This window comes from Oncorhynchus tshawytscha, linkage group LG05, assembly GCF_018296145.1.
Source record: "Oncorhynchus tshawytscha isolate Ot180627B linkage group LG05, Otsh_v2.0, whole genome shotgun sequence".
Classification (NCBI taxonomy): Eukaryota; Metazoa; Chordata; class Actinopteri; order Salmoniformes; family Salmonidae; genus Oncorhynchus; species Oncorhynchus tshawytscha.
This window is the reverse complement of record NC_056433.1, coordinates 70,862,562-70,882,823: the sequence shown is the minus strand read 5'-3', so window position 1 is coordinate 70,882,823 and position 20,262 is coordinate 70,862,562. Positions and strand designations below refer to the sequence as shown.

At 44.0% G+C, this 20,262-nt stretch overlaps 1 protein-coding gene across 1 annotated transcript; it reads left to right on the top strand.

Moving 5' to 3' along the window:
* The first annotated feature begins 3,276 nt into the window (after positions 1–3,276).
* mcm3l (MCM3 minichromosome maintenance deficient 3 (S. cerevisiae), like) lies at positions 3,277–20,161 on the top strand. Its single transcript, XM_024422212.2, has 17 exons — positions 3,277–3,555; positions 3,656–3,768; positions 8,215–8,423; positions 8,595–8,725; positions 8,835–9,073; positions 9,233–9,341; positions 11,083–11,236; positions 11,726–11,857; positions 12,117–12,325; positions 13,466–13,640; positions 14,061–14,187; positions 14,322–14,472; positions 16,996–17,136; positions 17,263–17,348; positions 19,238–19,314; positions 19,496–19,568; positions 19,857–20,161. Exons 1-17 carry the CDS (start codon positions 3,496–3,498, stop codon positions 20,065–20,067), a joined length of 2,397 nt encoding a protein of 798 aa, XP_024277980.1. The 5' UTR covers positions 3,277–3,495; the 3' UTR covers positions 20,068–20,161.
* The last annotated feature ends 101 nt before the right edge of the window (positions 20,162–20,262 follow it).

Sequence of the window (20,262 nt, the reverse complement as noted above, 5' to 3'; positions counted from 1 at the left end):
CACAAATGCTCTCCATCCAACCTCACTGGGCTCGAGCTGTTTTGCAAGGAGGAATGGGAAAAATTTCAGTCTCTCGATGTGCAAAACTGATAGAGACATACCCCAAGCGACTTACAGCTGTAATCGGAGCAAAAGGTGGCGCTACAAAGTATTAACTTAAGGGGGCTGAATAATTTTGCACGCCCAATTTTTCAGTTTTTGATTTGTTAAAAAAGTTTGAAATATCCAATAAATGTCGTTCCACTTCATGATTGTGTCCCACTTGTTGTTGATTCTTCACAAAAAAATAGTTTTATATCTTTATGTTTGAAGCCTGAAATGTGGCAAAAGGTCGCAAAGTTCAAGGAGGCCGAATACTTTCGCAAGGCACTGTATCTACCTCTATCACTCCTGTTACGTTCCCCAGTTTCTGTGTTGTAGTTTGTGTATTTGAGTGTGTTTCAGGAGATGGCTTCCTGAAATCCCCCGGCAGCTGATTGGTCGACTCCACAATTAATTGGAGAGCTGACCCCGCCCCCTCGTCAGGACGCAGCTGTCTCCAATTTCCAATGCCTTCAGAAGCTATAAAAGCCAGTGTTCTGTTGTTCAGTGGAGAGATGGATTGTGATATAGTTCATGGCTGAGAGAGGAGGTTCATGGCTGAGAGAGGAGGTTCATGGCTGAGAGAGGAGGTTCATGGCTGAGAGAGGAGGTTCATGGCTGAGATGGCTGAGATGGCTGAGAGGAGGTTCATGGCTTCATGGCTGAGAGAGGCTGAGAGTTCATGGCTGAGATGGCTGAGGAGGTTCATGGCTGAGAGAGGAGGTTCATGGCTGAGAGAGGAGGTTCATGGCTGAGAGAGGAGGTTCATGGCTGAGAGAGGAGGTTCATGGCTGAGAGAGGAGGTTCATGGCTGAGAGGAGGTTCAGGTGGGAGAGGAGGTTCATGGCTGAGAGAGGTTCATGGCTGAGAGAGGAGGTTCATGGCTGAGAGAGGAGGTTCATGGCTGAGGGGTCTAGCATGTTGGTCGTTGGTATGTACTATGTTAGTAGTTGTTGGTAGTAGCTTTAGTATGTTCTGTGTTTGTTGCTATGTCAGAGCTTCTTTAATGGCCAGAGTTTTTTTTTTCTTCAGTTTTGTTGTGAAGTGGATTGTTTAATATTCTGTTTAATTTGTTCCCAGGGGGGAAGGCACCTAGGGAGTGCTTAGGCAAGAGGCCTGCAGGCATACATATACCCGTAGTATATTCACTGTCTAGACACACTCGGTAAGACCTGGGCGGACCACCCCCTGTATTTTGGTGGTAAGTAGTGGGTAGGCAGGTAAGGTAGGAGAGGGGGCTTTGAGATTTACTTTCTTTGCTTTGGTTCCGTCCAGCCCCTTTTCCCCATATTACCGTGTGACGGAATAAATTCCTAGTAAGCGGTGAATTCTGCCTTTTGTCATCCTTACTCGCACCTACAGTCCATACCGCTTTCGCTTCATGTTGAGTTGTAGCAGGGTGTTGCGTTCCCTCTTCACAGAGGCGTGCGTAACACTCCAGTATCCCTGCACATTGTAAATATGGTATTGACCCTGTATAGTATGCTTTCTCGTGTTCTCTTTCTATTTTTTGTTTGTTCTACCTTATGCAATACTGAACAAAAATACAAACGCAACATCTAAAGTGTTGGTTTCATGAGCCAAGTGAAAAGATCCCAGAAATGTTCCATATGCACAAAACTTGTTTCTCAAATTTTGTGCACAAATTTGTTTACATCCCTGTTAGTAAGTATTTCTCCTTTGCCAAGATTAAACAGCATGATCATTACACAGGTGCACCTTGTGCTGGGGACAAAAGGACACTATAAAATGTGCAGTTTTGTCACAACACAATGCCACAGATGTTGGAGTGTGCAATTGGTGTGCTCACGACAGGAATATCCACCAGAGCTGTTGCCAGAGAATTGAATGTTCATTTCTCTACCGTAAACTGCCTCCAATGTCATATTAGAGAATTTGGCAGTATGTCCAGCCAGCCTCAACCATAGACCACGTGTCACCACGACAGCCCAGGTGTTCCACATCTGGCCTCTTCACCTGTGGGATTGTCTGAGACCAGCCACCCAGACAGATGAAACAGCAGTATTTCTGTATGTAATAAAGCCCTTTTGTGGGGAAAAAACAACTCTGATTGGCTGGGCCTGGTTCCAAGTGGGTGGGCCTATGCCCTCCTAGGCAAACCCATGGCTGCGCACCTGCCCAGTCATGTGAAATGCATAGATTAGGGCCTTATTTAAATGGACTTATTTCCTTATATAAACCGTAATTCAGTGAAATTGTTGCATGTTGTGTTTAAATTTTGTTAAGAATATTTTCAGTATAACATTGTTATTGATTACTGCATTGTGTTTACAGCTAGCAAGAAAGGCATTTCACGGTACTTGTGCATATGACATTAAAACTTGAATATTTGGGGTGTATGATACTTTTGGTAAATAAACTCCAATAATCCATTTAATTTAACATAAAATGTGCCAAATCGGTGTGCATTTCAATTAAGTGGATCCCTCTCTCATCCTCTGCTTTCCTTCATCTGTATTGATCGGAAATAACTGGACAGTTGAAAGCAAATCCCTTGTAAAGATCCACCACATTCCTTTCACCTTTCCTGATGTGTTTTTCTAATTAGTGCAAATGAGGGATGAAGGCCCAAATACTGAGATGCACCAAAAATGATATTATATTGACAAGCGTGGGGTGGCAACTCTAACGACGGAAATACGTGTCCTCAACAAGGGGGATCGATTCATCTCGCCCGGGCACACGTGTAGGCGAGTTTCACACGGGCATAAACCAGGCGCAGTGCCCCACTCTGTCCGAGGGCGAAGTCGGCTCAAAACATCAACTCATTAACTAGTCATGAGTAGGATACTGTGTTTTCACACGCAAAAGTGATTGCTTTTGATAGAAACGTTTTATATGCCTTCCCAGTGAAAACTATTTTGTAAATTAAAACATTGATTTTATGGAAAAGATACATATGTTTCTGGATGATGCACCAGGCTGTCTTGTTGCCAAACATGACAGTGGCTCAGATTACTGTTCGATTCGATTCGCCCCAGGCCCAGACCATTGTAGCCAATGAGAGGGAAGATACGCGTCGTTATACTCAACATTGCCAGAATGCCACGTGCATCCATTTATATCAGTATATGTTTAACAGTTTAAACGTTACGAAACTTATATTTAATAAAATAAAAATCTCACGTAATTCTACTCTCATATACCTCCTTACAAAAAAGGGTTTATCTCACGTAGACAGATTTTGGCAGAATAAATCCTATCGATTCGCCTGTTCCTTTCTGCATGCACTCACCCTGATTAGAAGTGTAAAACAACACCTGTAGATTTCTCAGTCCATCACACCTGCACATTTAATTATCCCAACCTGAATCTGGCCACGGCTTTTTGCCCGACTATAGTTTATCTGGAGGAGAAGACGGACCGTTGTATTTGCCCTGGGAAGGTGTTGAGATGGAAGATCTGGAACTGAGAGAGGCGCAGAGAGAATACTTGGACTTTCTGGATGACAATGTAAGTACAGAGGATAATAGAATGTGTTACATAAAAATCAATCAAAAGGGCGGCTATTAATGTGAGGCAATGTAAGATGTGTTGCTTATTTATTTTGTAGCAAGATCAAGGAGTTTATCATGAGAGGGTCAGAAGTATGGTGTCAGAAAACCGGTGCCGCCTCATCGTGAACATCAACGACCTGAGAAGGAGGAACGAGAAGCGGGCCAAAGCGTGAGTATAGACCCTGACAAACAAACAACCCAGTTGTTACTCGAGTTTTCCCATGTTGGACATTGAGTGAAGAGGAAAGTCCCCCATCGTTTGGAGGGCAGTGTAAGTATTTAACTTATTCCTTGACACAACTAAATGTTTTTCAGCCCTTAGCCTTGATTAGGGTTTTAACCTCTCATTTTACATATCGAATCATGGTTATACCTTTACAAATTGTCAGTGCTATCCGAGATCCTTACAACGTCCATAATCTTGATATTAAATGTAAATTTCAATTAGGTGAGAGATTAAATGTAAAGTCAAATGGGGGGGACTTCCCAAGGATACCTAATAGCACGTATCATTTCAAAATGCCCCCCCTATAGGTTCAGAGATCAATCACAATGTGATTAGAAGAAAACGTGCAACAACCGGTTTTTCCGTTTTCAGGGGAAATGGAAGAGCCAGTGACACAACCTCTGCGTTTGACCACTAAACCCACAGGTGCAACATCGAGACTTCCTGGAAGGCTTGAGTAACAGACCAGGTTTTGAGAAGTGAAAAATTCCTCCTTAGTAGTTAAGTTTTGCCAAATCTGAAGGCATAACCTAGATTCAAGCCAATTTCATAAGTAGTTGAACATGATATTACTCCAAACTTGTGAAAGTGACAAACTGACATGTTTTAATTTTAGGCAAAAACTACTTTTATATCAAAGGAGTGCCTTTGATTTGATGGCCTGCACGTGTAGTTTGGCTCAAGATGATTGTTAGGCCCTGTGTTTCTACCATGAGCTTTGCTAGCCAACTCACAATGACTACAAGTGAGATCAGGGACTTCTATTGGAAAATCTGTTTTATCCCACCATACTGTACAGCCTTTGTTAATAAGGCAACATATCTTTACTCTGCATTTACTGGATTGGTTGAACAGTGCAGGAAAAAAAAGTGGCCCTAAACCCCTTTTTTTTTTTTTGAAAATTGAAAATTATCCCACCCCAACCATGTGAAAAAAAATTGTAACAGTATTTCTGGTTGTCTTAACTCTCTGTATACTTTTAATGTGGGGCTGTGACAGTTAGTTGCAAAAGAGATACATAATGTCTTAATTCACCACTAATGAAATGGGTGTGCTTTATGCATGTTAAGGTTGCGCTTCTAAGTCAGGGGACGTGTTTGTTTAATCTCTGCGGTCACATCCACATCTGGATCGATATTTGGTTTTAATGCAGATGATGCTTTCAACAATACAAGGTAGAATCATGTCAATTATCTTCAGGTCGGAGCTCTAGCAAAGGGGCCCGAGTTCCTGAGTTGGAATGCCCAGTTGAATGACAGTTCAAAATTATTTTTCCCAGTCGGACCCCCCCAGAGTTCCCAGTTAGTGACCCATGAATGTATTGTCTGCAGCATTCGGTCACATGACAGCTCGTTCAGCTGTTCAATTTAATTTACCAGTATGTCAACTGAGCCAGGGATCACAGTCAAATGGAATGGAAAGTAGGTCCCAAAATGGTCTTTCCTAGCATTGGAGGTGAGCAGCCATCACTCATGTGGGACGCTTACTGGTGCTGTTTTCTGTTAGAAACATGCACAGCCGAGGGAAGGGGGCGGGGTTATTATGAGGTAATAAAGGTAAATAATTTGAAATACTCTCTTCAATAAGTATAGTTTCCTCTGAATCCACTGCCTCGGTCGCTCGTCTGTAGAATGGTTTTGTATTTTCCCTGCATGCTTGCGTTCAGTTCGTTCACTTTATCAAATACACTGCCGTAAAAAAGTACACTGAACAGAAATATAAACTCAAATGAAATTAAAGATCCCAGAAATGTATATGCACAAAAAGTGTATGTATATGCACATATGCATAAAAAGCTTGTTTCTATAAAGTTGTGTGCACCAATGTGTTTACGTCTCTGTTAGAGTATTTCTTATTTGCCAAGGTAATCCATCCACCTGACAGGTATGGCATATCAAGAAGCTGAATAAACAGCATGAACATTACACAGGTTCACTTTGTGTTGGGGACAATAAAAGGCCACTCTAAAATATGCCGTTTTGTGACGCATGTCATCCAAAAAGTTAGACTTTTGAATCATCTGTCCACAGAACATTCTTCCAAGATTCTTGATGATCATCCAGGTGCTTCCAGGAGCTGTTTGGTGAGTCAACCTTTTGGATGACATGGGTCTCGTTATGCCTGGCAAAAAAACAAACACTGCATTCAACAGTAAGAACCTCGTACCAACAGTGAAGCTTGGTATTGTGATGGTTTGGGGATGCTTTGCTGCCTCAGGACCTGGAAGACTTTCCTTAATAGAAGGAACCATGAATTCTGCTCTGTATCCGAGCATTCTACAGGACAATGTCAGGCCATCCGTCTGTGATCTGAAGTGCAGCTGGGTCATGCAGCAAGACAATTATTCTAAACACACAATCAAGTCTACATGAAAATGGCTAAAAGGCAACAAATTTGAAGTTTTGGAATGGCCTAGTCAAAGTCCAGACCTTATCCCAATTTGAGATGTTGTGCAGGACTTGAAACGAGCGGTTCATGCTTGAAAACACACAAATGTTGCTGAGTTACAGCAGTTCTGCATGAAAGAGTGGGCCAAAATTTCTCCACAGCGACATGACTCAACTACTACATTAAGCGTTTGGTTGAAGGTGGCACAACCAGTTGAGGTTAGGGGGCAATTACTTTTCCCACACAGAGCAATTGGGTGTTGCATTACTTTGTTTATGTAATTGTTATTTGTTCCCTATCTAATATTAGGTTTTAGTTGGAGATCTGATAACATTCAGTATCAAAAATGTGCGGAAGTTAGAAAAGGGGCAAATACTTTTTCACAGCACTGTATCTCTGTTACATAGATAAGGATACATTTTGTCATGACAGTCAACCAAGTCTGTCTTTTTTTTACCTCCGTTGTGAATGACAACAGATCCCCTCTCAATGTGAAAAATCTGTCCAACACTCCTCAATAACCACCAAGTGTGAAATATATTTATCTAAAATATAAATACAACCATTTGGATGACTGGATGTCAGACTATCCCGCAGGTGAAGAAGCCGGATGTGGAGGTACTGGGCTGGCGTGGTTACACGTGGTCTGTGGTTCATTCCTGCAGTGAGCATGCCAATTGCACACTCCCTCAAAATGTGCGACATCTGTGGCATTGTGTTGTGTGACACAACTGCACATTATAGTGGCCTTGTATTGTCCCCAGCACAATGTGCACCTGTGTAATGATCATGCTGTTTAATCAGCTTTTTAATATGCCACACCTGTCAGATGGATGTATTATCTTGACAAAGGAAATAAACATGTGTGCACAAAATTTGAGAGAAATAAGCTTTTTCTGCATATGGAACATTTCTGGGAACTTATTTCAGCTCATGAAACATGGGACCAACGCTACATGTTGTGTTCATATTTTGTTCAGTAAAGAACTGTGGTGGATTGTCATGTTCTGCTAACATCGCCACATAGTTTTGCCAACAGGCATGCGCAGTGGATGTGGTTTGATGTAGTTTTAATGCAGCAGGTAACTTCGATTGTTATCTGAGTTCTGTGCTAAGCTCTCTTGCCGCTAGTTCCTCTCGGTGTATCATACAATGCTTCCATATGGCAGAGGGAGACACAACTAGAGTGTAGCAGTCTGCCTGCCATAGATGGATCCCTATCTGTGCAAAAGCCTACCATTCGATTCCATGGAATCTGTTTTTCGTCAATATAGCCTCGCAGCACACTAAACATCCATTCTCCTGTGCCGTTCCATGCTTGGAAATTGTGAGAGAACGATGTGTCCTCGTGAATAGCATCCTCGGACATGTATAGCGATTTTGGGGGGGACCTATGCATGGGCATCTCGGCCCTCAAAGCTATCGTCCATTTGGAGAGCATAAGCCGGGGAGTTTCTGATTGCTAGCAAAAGCATAAATTCTTACAAAGGTGGTGTTGTGAGTTTGCATCTGCCTCCCCACACATGGTGAAAACAATATCATTAGTGGCCGGTTATCAGTCTCTGCAATAGTGTCATTGTGTAGTGGGAATGATACAAGTGCAACGGTCATGTGTGGCCTTTTCCCATGATCTAAGGGCTCTCTCTGGTTGAATTTTACATTTGATTCATTTTCATATAGATTAAGGTTAACCAGAATATTATGTATTTTATTTCTTTTTCAGGATTTTGGAAATTCTCACGTGACACCATTATCATATCAGGCGAACCCACATGGGGTCGCAACCCCTAGCTTGGGAACTGCTGAGTAACTGAATTTCTTGTTCACTTCATTTTTCTCATCAATTCATGCACCTTGTTGGAGAGCGAGGTAGCGGCAGTGTTCCATCCCCTTTATTGATCCTTGAGTGACAAATGCCAAGTGGTGGATAAAATGTTGTAATTGGTTTGAGGCCTGTATTCCTTATTTTGTTTAAAATATACTTTTAAATACTCTTTTCAGATTGCTGAAAGACTCCTTCAATGAACTCATTGCTTTCCAAGGAGCTCTGAAGGACTTTGTTGCGTCCATCGACGCAACTTACGCCAAGCAGTTTGAGGAGTTCCATGTGGGGTTCGAGGGTAGCTTTGGAACCAAGCACGTGACCCCGCGAACCCTCGCGGCACGATATCTCGGGAACCTGGTTTGCGTGGAAGGAATCGTTACCAAGTGTAAGTATATAAGGAATTTGAATAGCTCATTATCCAGTTGTATTCAGATTGATCAATTGACCATTCTTTACCACGCAACCTGTCTTGGTTCCTCCTTATTAGAATTACACTACTGCAATCCCATGCTACTCAAAATAACTAACAGCCTGCATGTGTTTCTGTCATTGGTAGGTTCTCTGGTGAGGCCTAAGATCACCCGTAGTGTCCACTACTGTCCAGCCACTAAGAAAACCTTGGAGAGGAAGTACACTGACCTGACCTCCCTGGATGCTTTCCCTTCCAGCTCCATATACCCCACCAAGGTGTGTAACTGTGCAATTTTGAATGGTGCTCTATCCCTCCCTATGCTCCCCTATCTACAACATTCCTGCTACAGATATCACACAAACTCCTTTGCCACCTCTCTCCTAGGATGAGGAGAACAACCCCTTAGAGACAGAGTTTGGGCTATGTGTCTATAAGGACCACCAGACCCTGACCATCCAGGAGATGCCTGAGAAGGCCCCTGCCGGACAGCTCCCCCGCTCTGTGGACATAATCGCTAACGATGACCTGGTCGACAAGGTCAAACCGGGCGACCGTGTTCAGATGGTTGGGGTCTACCGCTGTCTGCCGGCCAAACAAGGAGGCTTCACCTCTGGCACCTTCAGGTGGGTGGGTGTGGGAACAGGTCTATATGTGTTCTGCTTCCAAATAGTTTTGATGAAGGGTTGGGGTAAATTTCAATTTGGGAAGTAAATTTTAAAAAATCCTGTTGCTTTTCAATTATAATTTTTATTTTAGAGAACACAACCTTCTGTTTAATGCAGGACGATTCTGCTGGCCAATCACGTGAAGCGGATGAGTAAAGAAATCGTGCCAACCTTTTCTGCTGAAGATATTAATAAAATCAAGAAGTTCTGTAAAGCCCATTCTAAAGTAAGTCACTGACTCTAAAGCGTCTTGCATTGAACTCTGATGGGAAACTCTACTACAATATCTTGTGGTAGAGCATTTTAAATTACGATAAAGGTGTTGTATACAATCAGACGATCAGATCACTTCTTGGCATGCAAGCTGTTACATCACATTTGGTATACAGTGCATTCGGAAAGTATTCAGATCCCTTGACTTTTTCCACATTGTTACATTAGACTTATTCTAAAATTGATTAAATGTTTTTCCTCAATCTACACACAACTCCATATTGACAAAGCAAAAACAGGTTTTTAGACATTTTTGCAAATGTATTAGAAATAAACTGAAATATCACATTTAAGGAAGTATTCATACCCTTCACTCAGTACTTTGTTGACGCACCTTTGGCAGTGATTACAGCCTTGAGTCTTCTTGGGTATGATGCTACAAGCTTAGCACACCTGCATTTGGGGAGTTTCTCCCATTCTCTGCAGATCCTCTCAAGCTCAGGTTGGATGGGGAGCGTTGGTGCACAGCTATTTTCAGGTCTCTCCAGAGATGTTAGCTCGGGTTCCAGTCCGGGCTCTGGCTGGGCCACTCAAGGACATTCAGAGACTAGTCCTGAAGCAACTCCTGCATTGTCTTGGCTGTGTGCTTAGGGTTGTTATCCTGTTGGGAAGTGAACCTTCGTCCCAGTCCGAGGTCCTGAGTGCTCTGGAGCAGGTTTTCATCAAGGATCGCTCTGTTCATCTTTCCCTCCATCCTGACTAGTCTCCCAGTCCCTGCTGCTGAAAAATATCCCCACTGCATGACGCTGCCACCACTATTCTTCACCGTAGGGATGGTGCCAGGTTTCTTCCAGACGTGACACTTTGTATTCAGGCCAAAGAGTTCAGTCTTACTTCCATCAGACCAGAGAATCTTGTTTCTCCTAGTCTTAGTCCTTTAGGTGCCTTTTTGGCAAATTCCAAGCGGGCTCTCATATGCCTTTTACTGAGGTGTAGCTTCCATCTGGCCACTACCATAAAAGCCTGATTGGTGGAATGCTGCAGAGATGGTTGCCTTTCTGGAAGGTTCTCCCATCGCCACAGAGGAACTCTAGAGCTCTGTCAGTGACCATCAGGTTTTGGTCACCTCCCTGACAATGGCCCTTCTCCCGCGATTGCTAAGTTTGGCCAGGCAGCCAGCTCTAGGAAGAGTCTTGGCGGTTCCAAACTTCCATTTAAGAATGATGGAGGCCATTGTTATTGGGTACCTTCAATGCTGCAGACATTTTTTGGTACCCTTTCCCAGATTTGTACCTCGACACAATCCTGTCTCGAAGCTCTACTGACAATTACTTTAACCTCATGGCTTGGTTTTTGCTCTGACTTGTACTGTCAACTCTGGACCTTGTGTGTGCCTTTCCAAATCATGTCCAATCAATTGAATTTACCACAGGTGGACTCCAAGATCTAGAAACATCTCCAGGATGATTAATGGAAACAGGATGCACCTGAGCTCAATTTCGAGTCGCATAGCAAAGGGGCTGAAAACCTATGTAAATGAATTAGCAAAAATGACCAACCTGCTGTTGCTTGTCATTATGGGGTATGTCTAGATTGAGGATTTTTATTTAATACATTTTTGAACAAGGCTGAAAAGTAACAAAATGTGGAAAAACTCAAACGGTCTGAATGCACTGTGTACCAGTTGGCTCATTTGATACCAATGCTCTTCAGTCATACACATGTCAGTTTTCTGTGTCATGATTGTTTTCCAGGATGTGTTTGAGCATCTGAGCTGCTCACTGGCTCCCAGTATACATGGCCATGAGTACATAAAGAAGGCCATTCTGTGTCTCCTGCTGGGGGGCAACGAGACCAACCTGGAGAATGGGACACGTATCCGTGGAGACATCAACATACTGCTGATAGGTTAGTCGTATAGTCAACCTCTACTATTGATGGGTTGGAATAATTTCTAAGACTTTTTTGTGGTCTCGCTCTATGGTTGTCCTGATTCTTCTCTGCAAGTGTACACCTGCACACTTCACGGGTCTAACCATGGTGGGAACTCCCTCTGGCTGGTGGGAACTCCCTCTGGCTGGTGGGAACTCCCTCTGGCTGGTGGGAACTCCCTCTGGCTGGTGGGAACTCCCTCTGGCTGGTGGGAACTCCCTCTGGCTGGTGGGAACTCCCTCTGGCTGGTGGGAACTCCCTCTGGCTGGTGGGAACTCCCTCTGGCTGGTGGGAACTCCCTCTGGCTGGTGCTAACACCAATCCAATGCTTTCAAATCCATGACAGGAAGTGTGCAAGTGCACACTTTACACATTGTTGCACATTGGGATGTAGCTTAACATTGAACTCAATGCATGGCCTCTTTTGTTTATTGTCTCTAACCTGGTTGGTCTCTCTCTGGTCAGGTGACCCGTCGACAGCGAAGTCCCAGCTGCTGCGCTACGTCCTGCACACTGCTCCACGGGCCATACCAACTACAGGACGTGGATCAACTGGCGTGGGGTTGACCGCCGCTGTCACCACAGACCAGGAGACTGGTATGGAGAACTATTTGGGGATGTCATTTTTAATGATTGTGCTCTTGTTATTTGTCTGCATCCTGTTATTCCCGCTCCATCCACCTTCATACAAATGGAGTTCCCGCAGAGAAAAATATAATCCTTGAAGCTGATACTCCTTCCTCTTCCACCTATTTACCATAATTATTATCCCACTCTGTATACCACGCACGCGATGCATACACTTCTGTTCATACCCTTTCTCGCTATGTCTCCATCCCTCTCACTTCCTCTCCAGGTGAGCGGCGGCTGGAGGCCGGGGCTATGGTGCTGGCAGACAGAGGAGTGGTGTGCATCGACGAGTTTGACAAGATGTCTGACATGGACCGCACAGCCATCCACGAGGTGATGGAACAGGGCCGTGTCACCATCGCCAAGGCTGGCATAATGGCCAGGCTCAACGCCCGCTGCAGTGTGCTAGCCGCCGCTAACCCAGTCTACGGCAGGGTGAGGCGAGCTAATGCTAACCCAGTCTGTCTATATAATCTAAGACCATGTATAGTGCTGTGAAAAAGTATTTGCCCCCTTTCTTATAAAGTGATCTTGAGTGAACAAAAAACATAACAATTACATATTTCATAAACAAATTTCTGCAACACCCATTGGCCCCTTACACTCGGAACGGTTGTGCCACCTTTAGCTGCAATGACTGCAATCAAACGCTTCCTCGCGTCGCCGTGGAGGAATTTTGGCCCACTCTTTCATGCAGAACTGCTATAACAAACAACATTTGTGGGTTTTCAAGCATGAACTGCTCGTTTCAAGTCCTGCCTCAGCATCTCAATTGGGATAAGGTCTGGACTTTGACTAGGCCATTCCAAAACTTCATATTTGTTGCCCTTTAGCCATTTTCATGTAGACTTGATTGTGTGTAAAGAATAATTGTCTTGCTGCATGACCCAGCTGCACTTCAGATCACAGACGGATGGCCTGACATTGTCCTGTAGAATGCTCTGATACAGAGCAGAATTCATGGTTCCTTCTATTAAGGAAAGTCTTCCAGGTCCTGAGGCAGCAAAGCATCCCCACACGTTGCTGATTTTAAAGCAGTTATGCATGGAAGAGTGGGACAAAATTCCTCCACAGCGATGTGAGAGACTGATCAACTACAGGAAGCATTTGGTTGCAGTCATTGCAGCTAAAGGTGGCAAAACCAGTTTGAGTTTAAGGGGGCAATTACTACATCACACAAGGGAGTTAGGTTTTGCGTAACTTTAATTGGATAAATAAAACAATGACTTATTCTAATATTAGGATTTGGTTGAAGATCTGATTTAACATTCGGTATCATAAAGGGGGCAAATACCTTTTCACAGCACTGTATAACAGGATGTCACAGCTACTTGCCAATAATCCTCCATCTCAATAACTGGAATACATAGACTTTCCTCACCGCCTTCTTAATGCACCGTCATTGGGCTCAACCTGGACAAAGCTTTGTATAGATTCGCCAATCTTGATCACATAAGTTGTTTTTTGGGATGCAAATGTGTAGGTCAGTAATTCTTTGTGTGGTTCAATCCATTTTGTACACACTGTTCATGTCTCTGTGACAACCTATATGTTTTCTCTTACCTTTCCTTACAGTACAACCAGTATAAGACTCCCATGGAGAACATCGGTCTGCAGGACTCTCTGTTGTCTCGGTTTGACCTTCTCTTCATTGTTCTGGACCAGATGGATGCAGACAGTGACAGGAAGGTCTCGGAGCATGTTCTACGCATGCACCGCTACAGAGCACCAGGGGAGCAGGAGGGAACAGGGGGTGGGCTAATGCACCGCTACAGAGCACCAGGGGAGCAGGAGGGAACAGGTGGGGTACTGACTAAATACACATGCTAATGCACCGCTACAGAGCACCAGGGGAGCAGGAGGGAACAGGTGGGGTACACTACTGACTAAATACACATGCTAATGCACCGCTACAGAGCACCAGGGGAGCAGGAGGGAACAGGTGGGGTACACTACTGACTAAATACACATGCTAATGCACCGCTACAGAGCACCAGGGGAGCAGGAGGGAACAGGTGGGGTACACTACTGACTAAATACACATGCTCATTCAAAAGAACAAAGATTATTTTTATCAAACCAGTGGAAATGATTTCTGATTTAGTACCTGGTGTGTGGATTTTTGTTGCTCACTATCTGATCTGTTGATTGATGCCCCTGTACCCTGCAGCCATGCCCATGGGCAGCACTGTGGATGTGTTCGCCACGGAGGACCCCAACATCACAGAATCCGCCACACAGGAACTCCAGATCTACGAGAAGAAGGACAATGTCCTGCACGGACACCGGAATAAAAAGTATCCAGCAAAACCTCCATTATTACACTCGTAGTACATTACACATTATTATGTTCTTATAGAACCCCTGCCTTTTCTGATAATCCATGGCTTTGTGTGTTAACCCCTTTATGATGGTGTCTGTCATCCTCCAGGGAGAAAGTAGTTACCATGGAGTTTATCAGGAAGTACATCCACGTGGCTAAGCTGGTGAAGCCTGTTCTAACCCAGGAGGCCTCAGACCACATAGCAGAGGAGTACTCCAAGCTCCGCAGCCATGACCAAGTGAATGCCGAATCAGCCAGGGTCTGTAGTACTTACATACACTATATTACCAAAAGTATGTGGTGGACACCTGCTCGTTAATTAAACATCTCATTCCAAAATATCATGGGCATTAAATGGAGTTGTTGCCCCCCCCCCCTGCTGCTAAAACAGCCTCCACTCTTCTGGGAAGGCTTTCCCCTAGATATTGTAACATTGTTGTGGGGACTTCCTTCCATTCAGCCACGAGCATTAGTGAGGTCGGGCACTGATGTTGGGTCATTAGGCCTGGCTCGCAGTCAGCGTTCTAATTCATCCAAAGGTGTTCAATGGGGTTGAGGTCAGGGCTCTGTGCGGGCCAGTCAAGTTCTTCCACACCGATCTCTACAAACCATTTCTATATAAACTTCTCTTTGTGCAAGGGGGCATTGTCAGGTGAAAGAGGAAAGGACCTTCCACAAAGCACAGAATTGTCTAAAGTATCATTGTAAGCTGTAGCATTAAGATTTCCAGTCACTGGAACTAAGGGGCCTATCCCGAACCATGAAAACAACCCCAGACCATTATGCCTTCCCCACCGAACTTGACAGTTGGCACTATGCATTTGGGCAGGTAGCGTTCTCCTGGCATCTGCCAAACCCAGATTTGTCCGTCGTACTGCCAGATGGGGAAGCGTGATTCATTACTCTAGAGCAGTGGTCACCAACCGGACTTGTCCATTTCCAAGGCATTTCTAGTTGATCTCCAAACATTTCTGTAAAAAACCCAACAATAAAACCTTCTGTTCCTATTTTTTAATTAGTCTCGGGCTGTTGGTGATAAGTGCAGCCAATTCAGCTTCCCTGCGCGCCGGGTAGTCAAACTGTTGCCATTTCATGTGTCTGAAGGTACAAACTCTGCCTTTTCGGTGGACTTGGAGAGGAAATCAAGTGCACTATGCCTCTGCTGGCCAATCAGATTGCTCAGATGACCGAGTCTGCAGTAACGTAGCAGGCATAAAAGAAAGCTACGGCAAAATTAATTTCAAAACGTTTACAAACATGACTAGAGAGAGACTGTTAACGAATACAGCAGAGTTGCTGTTTTTGAGTGAGTTCATGTTTAATTTCTTACTCGGCACTGTCAACACTTTTATAAGCCATAAAATGCATTTTCTTCCTATTTCCACTCATCGCTACAACAAGCAGTGCAGCAGTAATGAATGAGTAGGGAAATGTATCTTATAAGCGGCTTGGGTCTTTTTTAATATCAAGGAATATTTCACTTTCTCTGTTAATTGAAGTAACAACATGAATTTGTCCATGAGGCAGAAGTAATGCGGTGCGACTCGTTTTGCTATCAGCTGGAAGACTGTGTACCTTTGGTCAGTGGAGGAAAAGGAGAGCAAGCGGAGGGATGTTGAGAGACGGTCCCTCAGTCTGCTGCTCTCTCCCTCCGCTGAGGCTGACCATCAGATGTAGGCACCATCAGCCCAGTAAAATAAGTAATACAACAATGGATCTATTACCAGTGTGATCAGATAGCCTGCCTCAAACTTTGAAATATAATTTTAAATGTTCCAAACAATGCATTGGCAGATAAATTCAAGCAAAGTCAGTATGTGGTGATAATGTATTGGGCCTATAGCTTAGTGCACTAACCTCATTGCTACATAACTGTTTTTAATAGGTTATTGTTGCATAGGCTTACATTTAAGTCATGGTAATAAAAAATCAGAGCGGTAGATCTCCGCATGCATTTTGACTCCAAGTGATCTTGACTCAGTTAAGGTTGACCACTACTCTAGAGTGTTTCCACTGCACCAGTCAATGGCAGCGAACTTTACACCACTCCAGCCGATGCTTGACATTACACATGGTGATCTTAGACTTGTGTGCGGCTGCTCTGCCATAGAAACCCTTTTAATGAAGCTTCCGACCAACAGTTCTTGTGCTGACTTTGCTTCCAGAGGCAGTTTGAAACTCTGTAGTGAGTGTTGCAACCGAGGACGGACAACTTTTACGTGCTTCAGCACTTGGCGGTCCCATTCTGTGAGCTTGTGTAACCTACCACTTCACTGCTGAGCTGCTGTTGCTCATAGACGTTCAACTTCAAAATACCTGCACTTACAGTTGACCGGGGCAGCTCTAGAAGGGCCGAAATTTGACGAACTGACTTGTTGGAAAGGTGGCATCCTATGATGATGCCACCTTGAAAATCACTGAGCTCTTCAGTAAGGCCAATGTTTGTCTATGGAGATTGCATGGTTGTGCTTTTAATTTTTTTAATACCTGTCCGCAACTGGTGTGGCTGAAATGGCTGAATCCACTCATTTGATGGGGTGTCCACATACACAAGTATCTTATCCGGCACTTTACTAGAGTCTAAAAGCTGTTTAGGAATTATGGAATACTTTTGTTATTATTGCATTGGGAATCCTTTCCTGATTGTTATGCCCAGTTTACAATCCTGTATGTAAAATGATGATACAGGCAATCAATTAATCATGGAAACATGCACTATTGGTTTGGCAATGTCTGCTTCAAATAGACATTACTTTGTGTTGATGGGTTGTCTGCCATGTAGACAATGCCGGTGACAGCCCGAGCGCTAGAGACAATGATACGATTGTCCACTGCCCACGCCAAAGCACGTATGAGCAAGACCACAGACTTGGTTGACGCAGAGGCTGCCCTGGAGCTCATGCAGTTTGCCTACTTTAAAAAGGTAACATTAGGATCAAACAGTTTGACACTGGATACATTCCTTCATTTCATTTTGGAGACACAATTATTCACTTTATGGATAGGTTTTAATTCATGTTGCTATGTGTACTGTCCTGTCTACATGTAGATTCTGGAGAAGAGGAGGAAGGTAGTAGAGGACGACATGGGTGTGACTCAGAGCCAGGAAGTGGCCAGTCAGAGGACAAGCACCAGGTCTGAGCCCATACTCAAAAAGCAGCTCTGACTAAGAATGCTGGTTATAGGATCAGTTCAGCATTTTGGCTCCTAATGAAAAAAATATACAATAGATTGTATATTGCTCTTTTCATTACGAGAATCTGAGGCTTCAATAAAAACAAACTAAATCAAATCTAGGGTTCTGGCAGGTCATGGACGATTTTCTTTTAGAGCGTCAGTCGATGGGGGTGACCGTTCTAGTACAGTGGCTCTTGGCGTTTTTCCTATTTTGTTGCCTTACAACCTGGAATTAAAATGTTTTTGGGGGGGGGTGTTTATCATTTGATTTACACAACTTGCCTACCACTTTGAAGATGCAAACAACAAATAAGACAAAATAATTGAACTAGTCACCCCCCAAGTCAATACTTTGTAGAGCCACCTTTTTTGCAGCAATTACAGCTGCAAGTATCTTGGGGTATGTCTCTATAAGCTTGGCACATCTAGCCACTAGGATTTTTGACCATTCTTCAAAACTGCTCCAGCTCCTTCAAGTTGGGTGGGTTCTGCTGGTGCACAGCAATCTTTAAGTCATACCACAGATTCTCAATTGGATTGAGGTCTGGGCTTTGACTAGGCCATTCCAGGACATTTACATGTTTCCCCTTAAACCACTCGAGTGCTGCTTTTACAGTATGCTTAGGGTCATTGTCCTGCTGGAAGGTGAACCTCTGTCCCAGTCTCAAATCTCTGGAAGACTGAAAGTTTCCCCCCAAGAATTTCCCTGTATTTAGCACCATCCATCATTCCTTCAATTCTGACCAGTTTCCCAGACCCTGCCGATGGGAAAACATCCCCACAGCATGATGCTTCATTGTGGGGATGGGTTTTCTCAGTGATGAGGTGTTTGGTTTGTGCCAGACAGTGTTTTCCTTGATGGCCAAAAAGCCCAATTTCAGTATCAACTGACCAGAGTACCACCTTCCATATATTTGGAGAGTCTCCCACATGCCTTTTGGCGAACACAATGTGTGTGCTTATTTTTTTTTTTCTTTCAGCAAAGGCTTTTTTTCTGGCCACTCTTCCTTAAAGCCCAGCTCTGTGGAGTGTACGGCTTAGTGGTCCTATGGACAGATACTCCAATCTTCTCTGTGGAGCTTTGCAGCTCCAGTGTTATCTTTGGTCTCTTTGTTGCCTCTCTGATTAATGCCCTCCTTGCCTGGTCTGATAGTATTGGTGGGCGGCCCTCTCTTGGCAGGTTTGTGGTGCCATATTCTTCCATTTTTTAAATAATGGATTTAATGGTGCTCTGTGGGATGTTCAAAGTTAGATTTTTTTTTTTTGTAACCCAACCCTGATCTCTACTTCACGTTTGTCCCTGACCTGTTTGGAGAGCTCCTTGGTCTTCATGGTGACGCTTGCTTAGTGGTGTTGCAGACTCGGGCCTTTCAGAACAGCTGTGTGTGTGTATACTGAGATCATGTGACACTTAGATTGCACACAGGTGGACTTTAACTAATTGTGACTTCTGACGGGTAATTGGTTGCACCAGATCTTATTTAGGGGCTTCATAGCAAAGGGGTGAATACATGTGCACTCAGCACTCCTATTTTTAAACAAGTAATTTCTTTTTCACTTCACCAATTTGGACTACTTTGTGTGTCCGTTACATGAAATCCAAATAAAAATCTATTTGAATCACAGGTTGAAAGGCAACAAAATAGGAAAAACGCCAAGAGGGATGAGTACTTTTGCAAGGCACTGTATAGACACAAGGGAACCTGATCCCAGATGAGTGCTCTTACTGAATTTTTTTTAATACAGGCTTATCTCAAGGATGTAGGAACTGGAGAGAGTGGTTGCATCAAAGACTAGGTGTGAATAATCTTAAATGGCTGCCTTTGTCTCCTTTCCTTCATGACCAGGAAGCGTAAGGAAAACATGGACGTGACAGATGCTGGGGCAGAGTCTGACCCTTATGAGTTTGAGGATGAGGAACACGGTAAGGCACGCGCGCACATACACACCCTGCACGTACAAGGTCTGTCTGTACCCCACCTGGTCACCAATAGAGCTCAGTTCTTAGGGTTATAAAACATTTCTCCATCTGCACCATTGTAAATACTTTATTTTGATGACTAGAATCATCATACAATTCTAATCCCTCTCTTTCTCCCTCCTAGCCCAGTCTATTCTGAAACACAAGAATACTACCTCTCAGAGCCTGAGGACAGGACAGGATATCAGACAGGACAGGTACATCTCCCCTCTACTTTTTATTTCAGTAACCTTAACTCTACTGGACCTTACTGGTCACAGAGTACTGCACCACTTAGCTACTCTACTGTCAGAACTGGTGATTTTAGTGGTAGGCTACACCTTGTCAGGGATTGGTACTGCTCAAACACTAAACAAAATCAACCTCTAAGCCTGCAGGAAGAATGGCATGAAGAAAGTAAAAAATTATTAGCCCATTTATCTGCTCTTCAGAGACAGTCAAGGTGGGATGACGTTTGTTTGTGTTCTCAAACCCCTCCTGCCCAGGCTGAAGCTGTTTAAGGCTGCTCTGATGAAGGCCTTTCAGACTACACGTTCCCAGTCTGTAGCGGTGACAGAGCTTCTGACCCTGGTCAATAAGACCACACACGGTCAGGACGACCATGAGTTTGACGAGCAGGAGGTAGAGAAGCTGCTGGGGCGCATGCAGGCCGACAACCAGGTCATGATGTCAGAGGGCGTGGTCTTCCTAATTTAGAGCTGGGGCAGCCAATCACAAGAGCCAGTCCCAACCTGTCTGGTCTACTCATGGTCATCATGAACTGTCTCTAATAAATGGGTTGAGCATGAAATGTGGTCTGGAGTTTGTTCAAATGTAAATGTGGAGTTATTGAAAGGCCCTCTGTAAGTGTGGAGTTTATCCAGGAACCAGTGAATGGTAGTAGTTTTAACT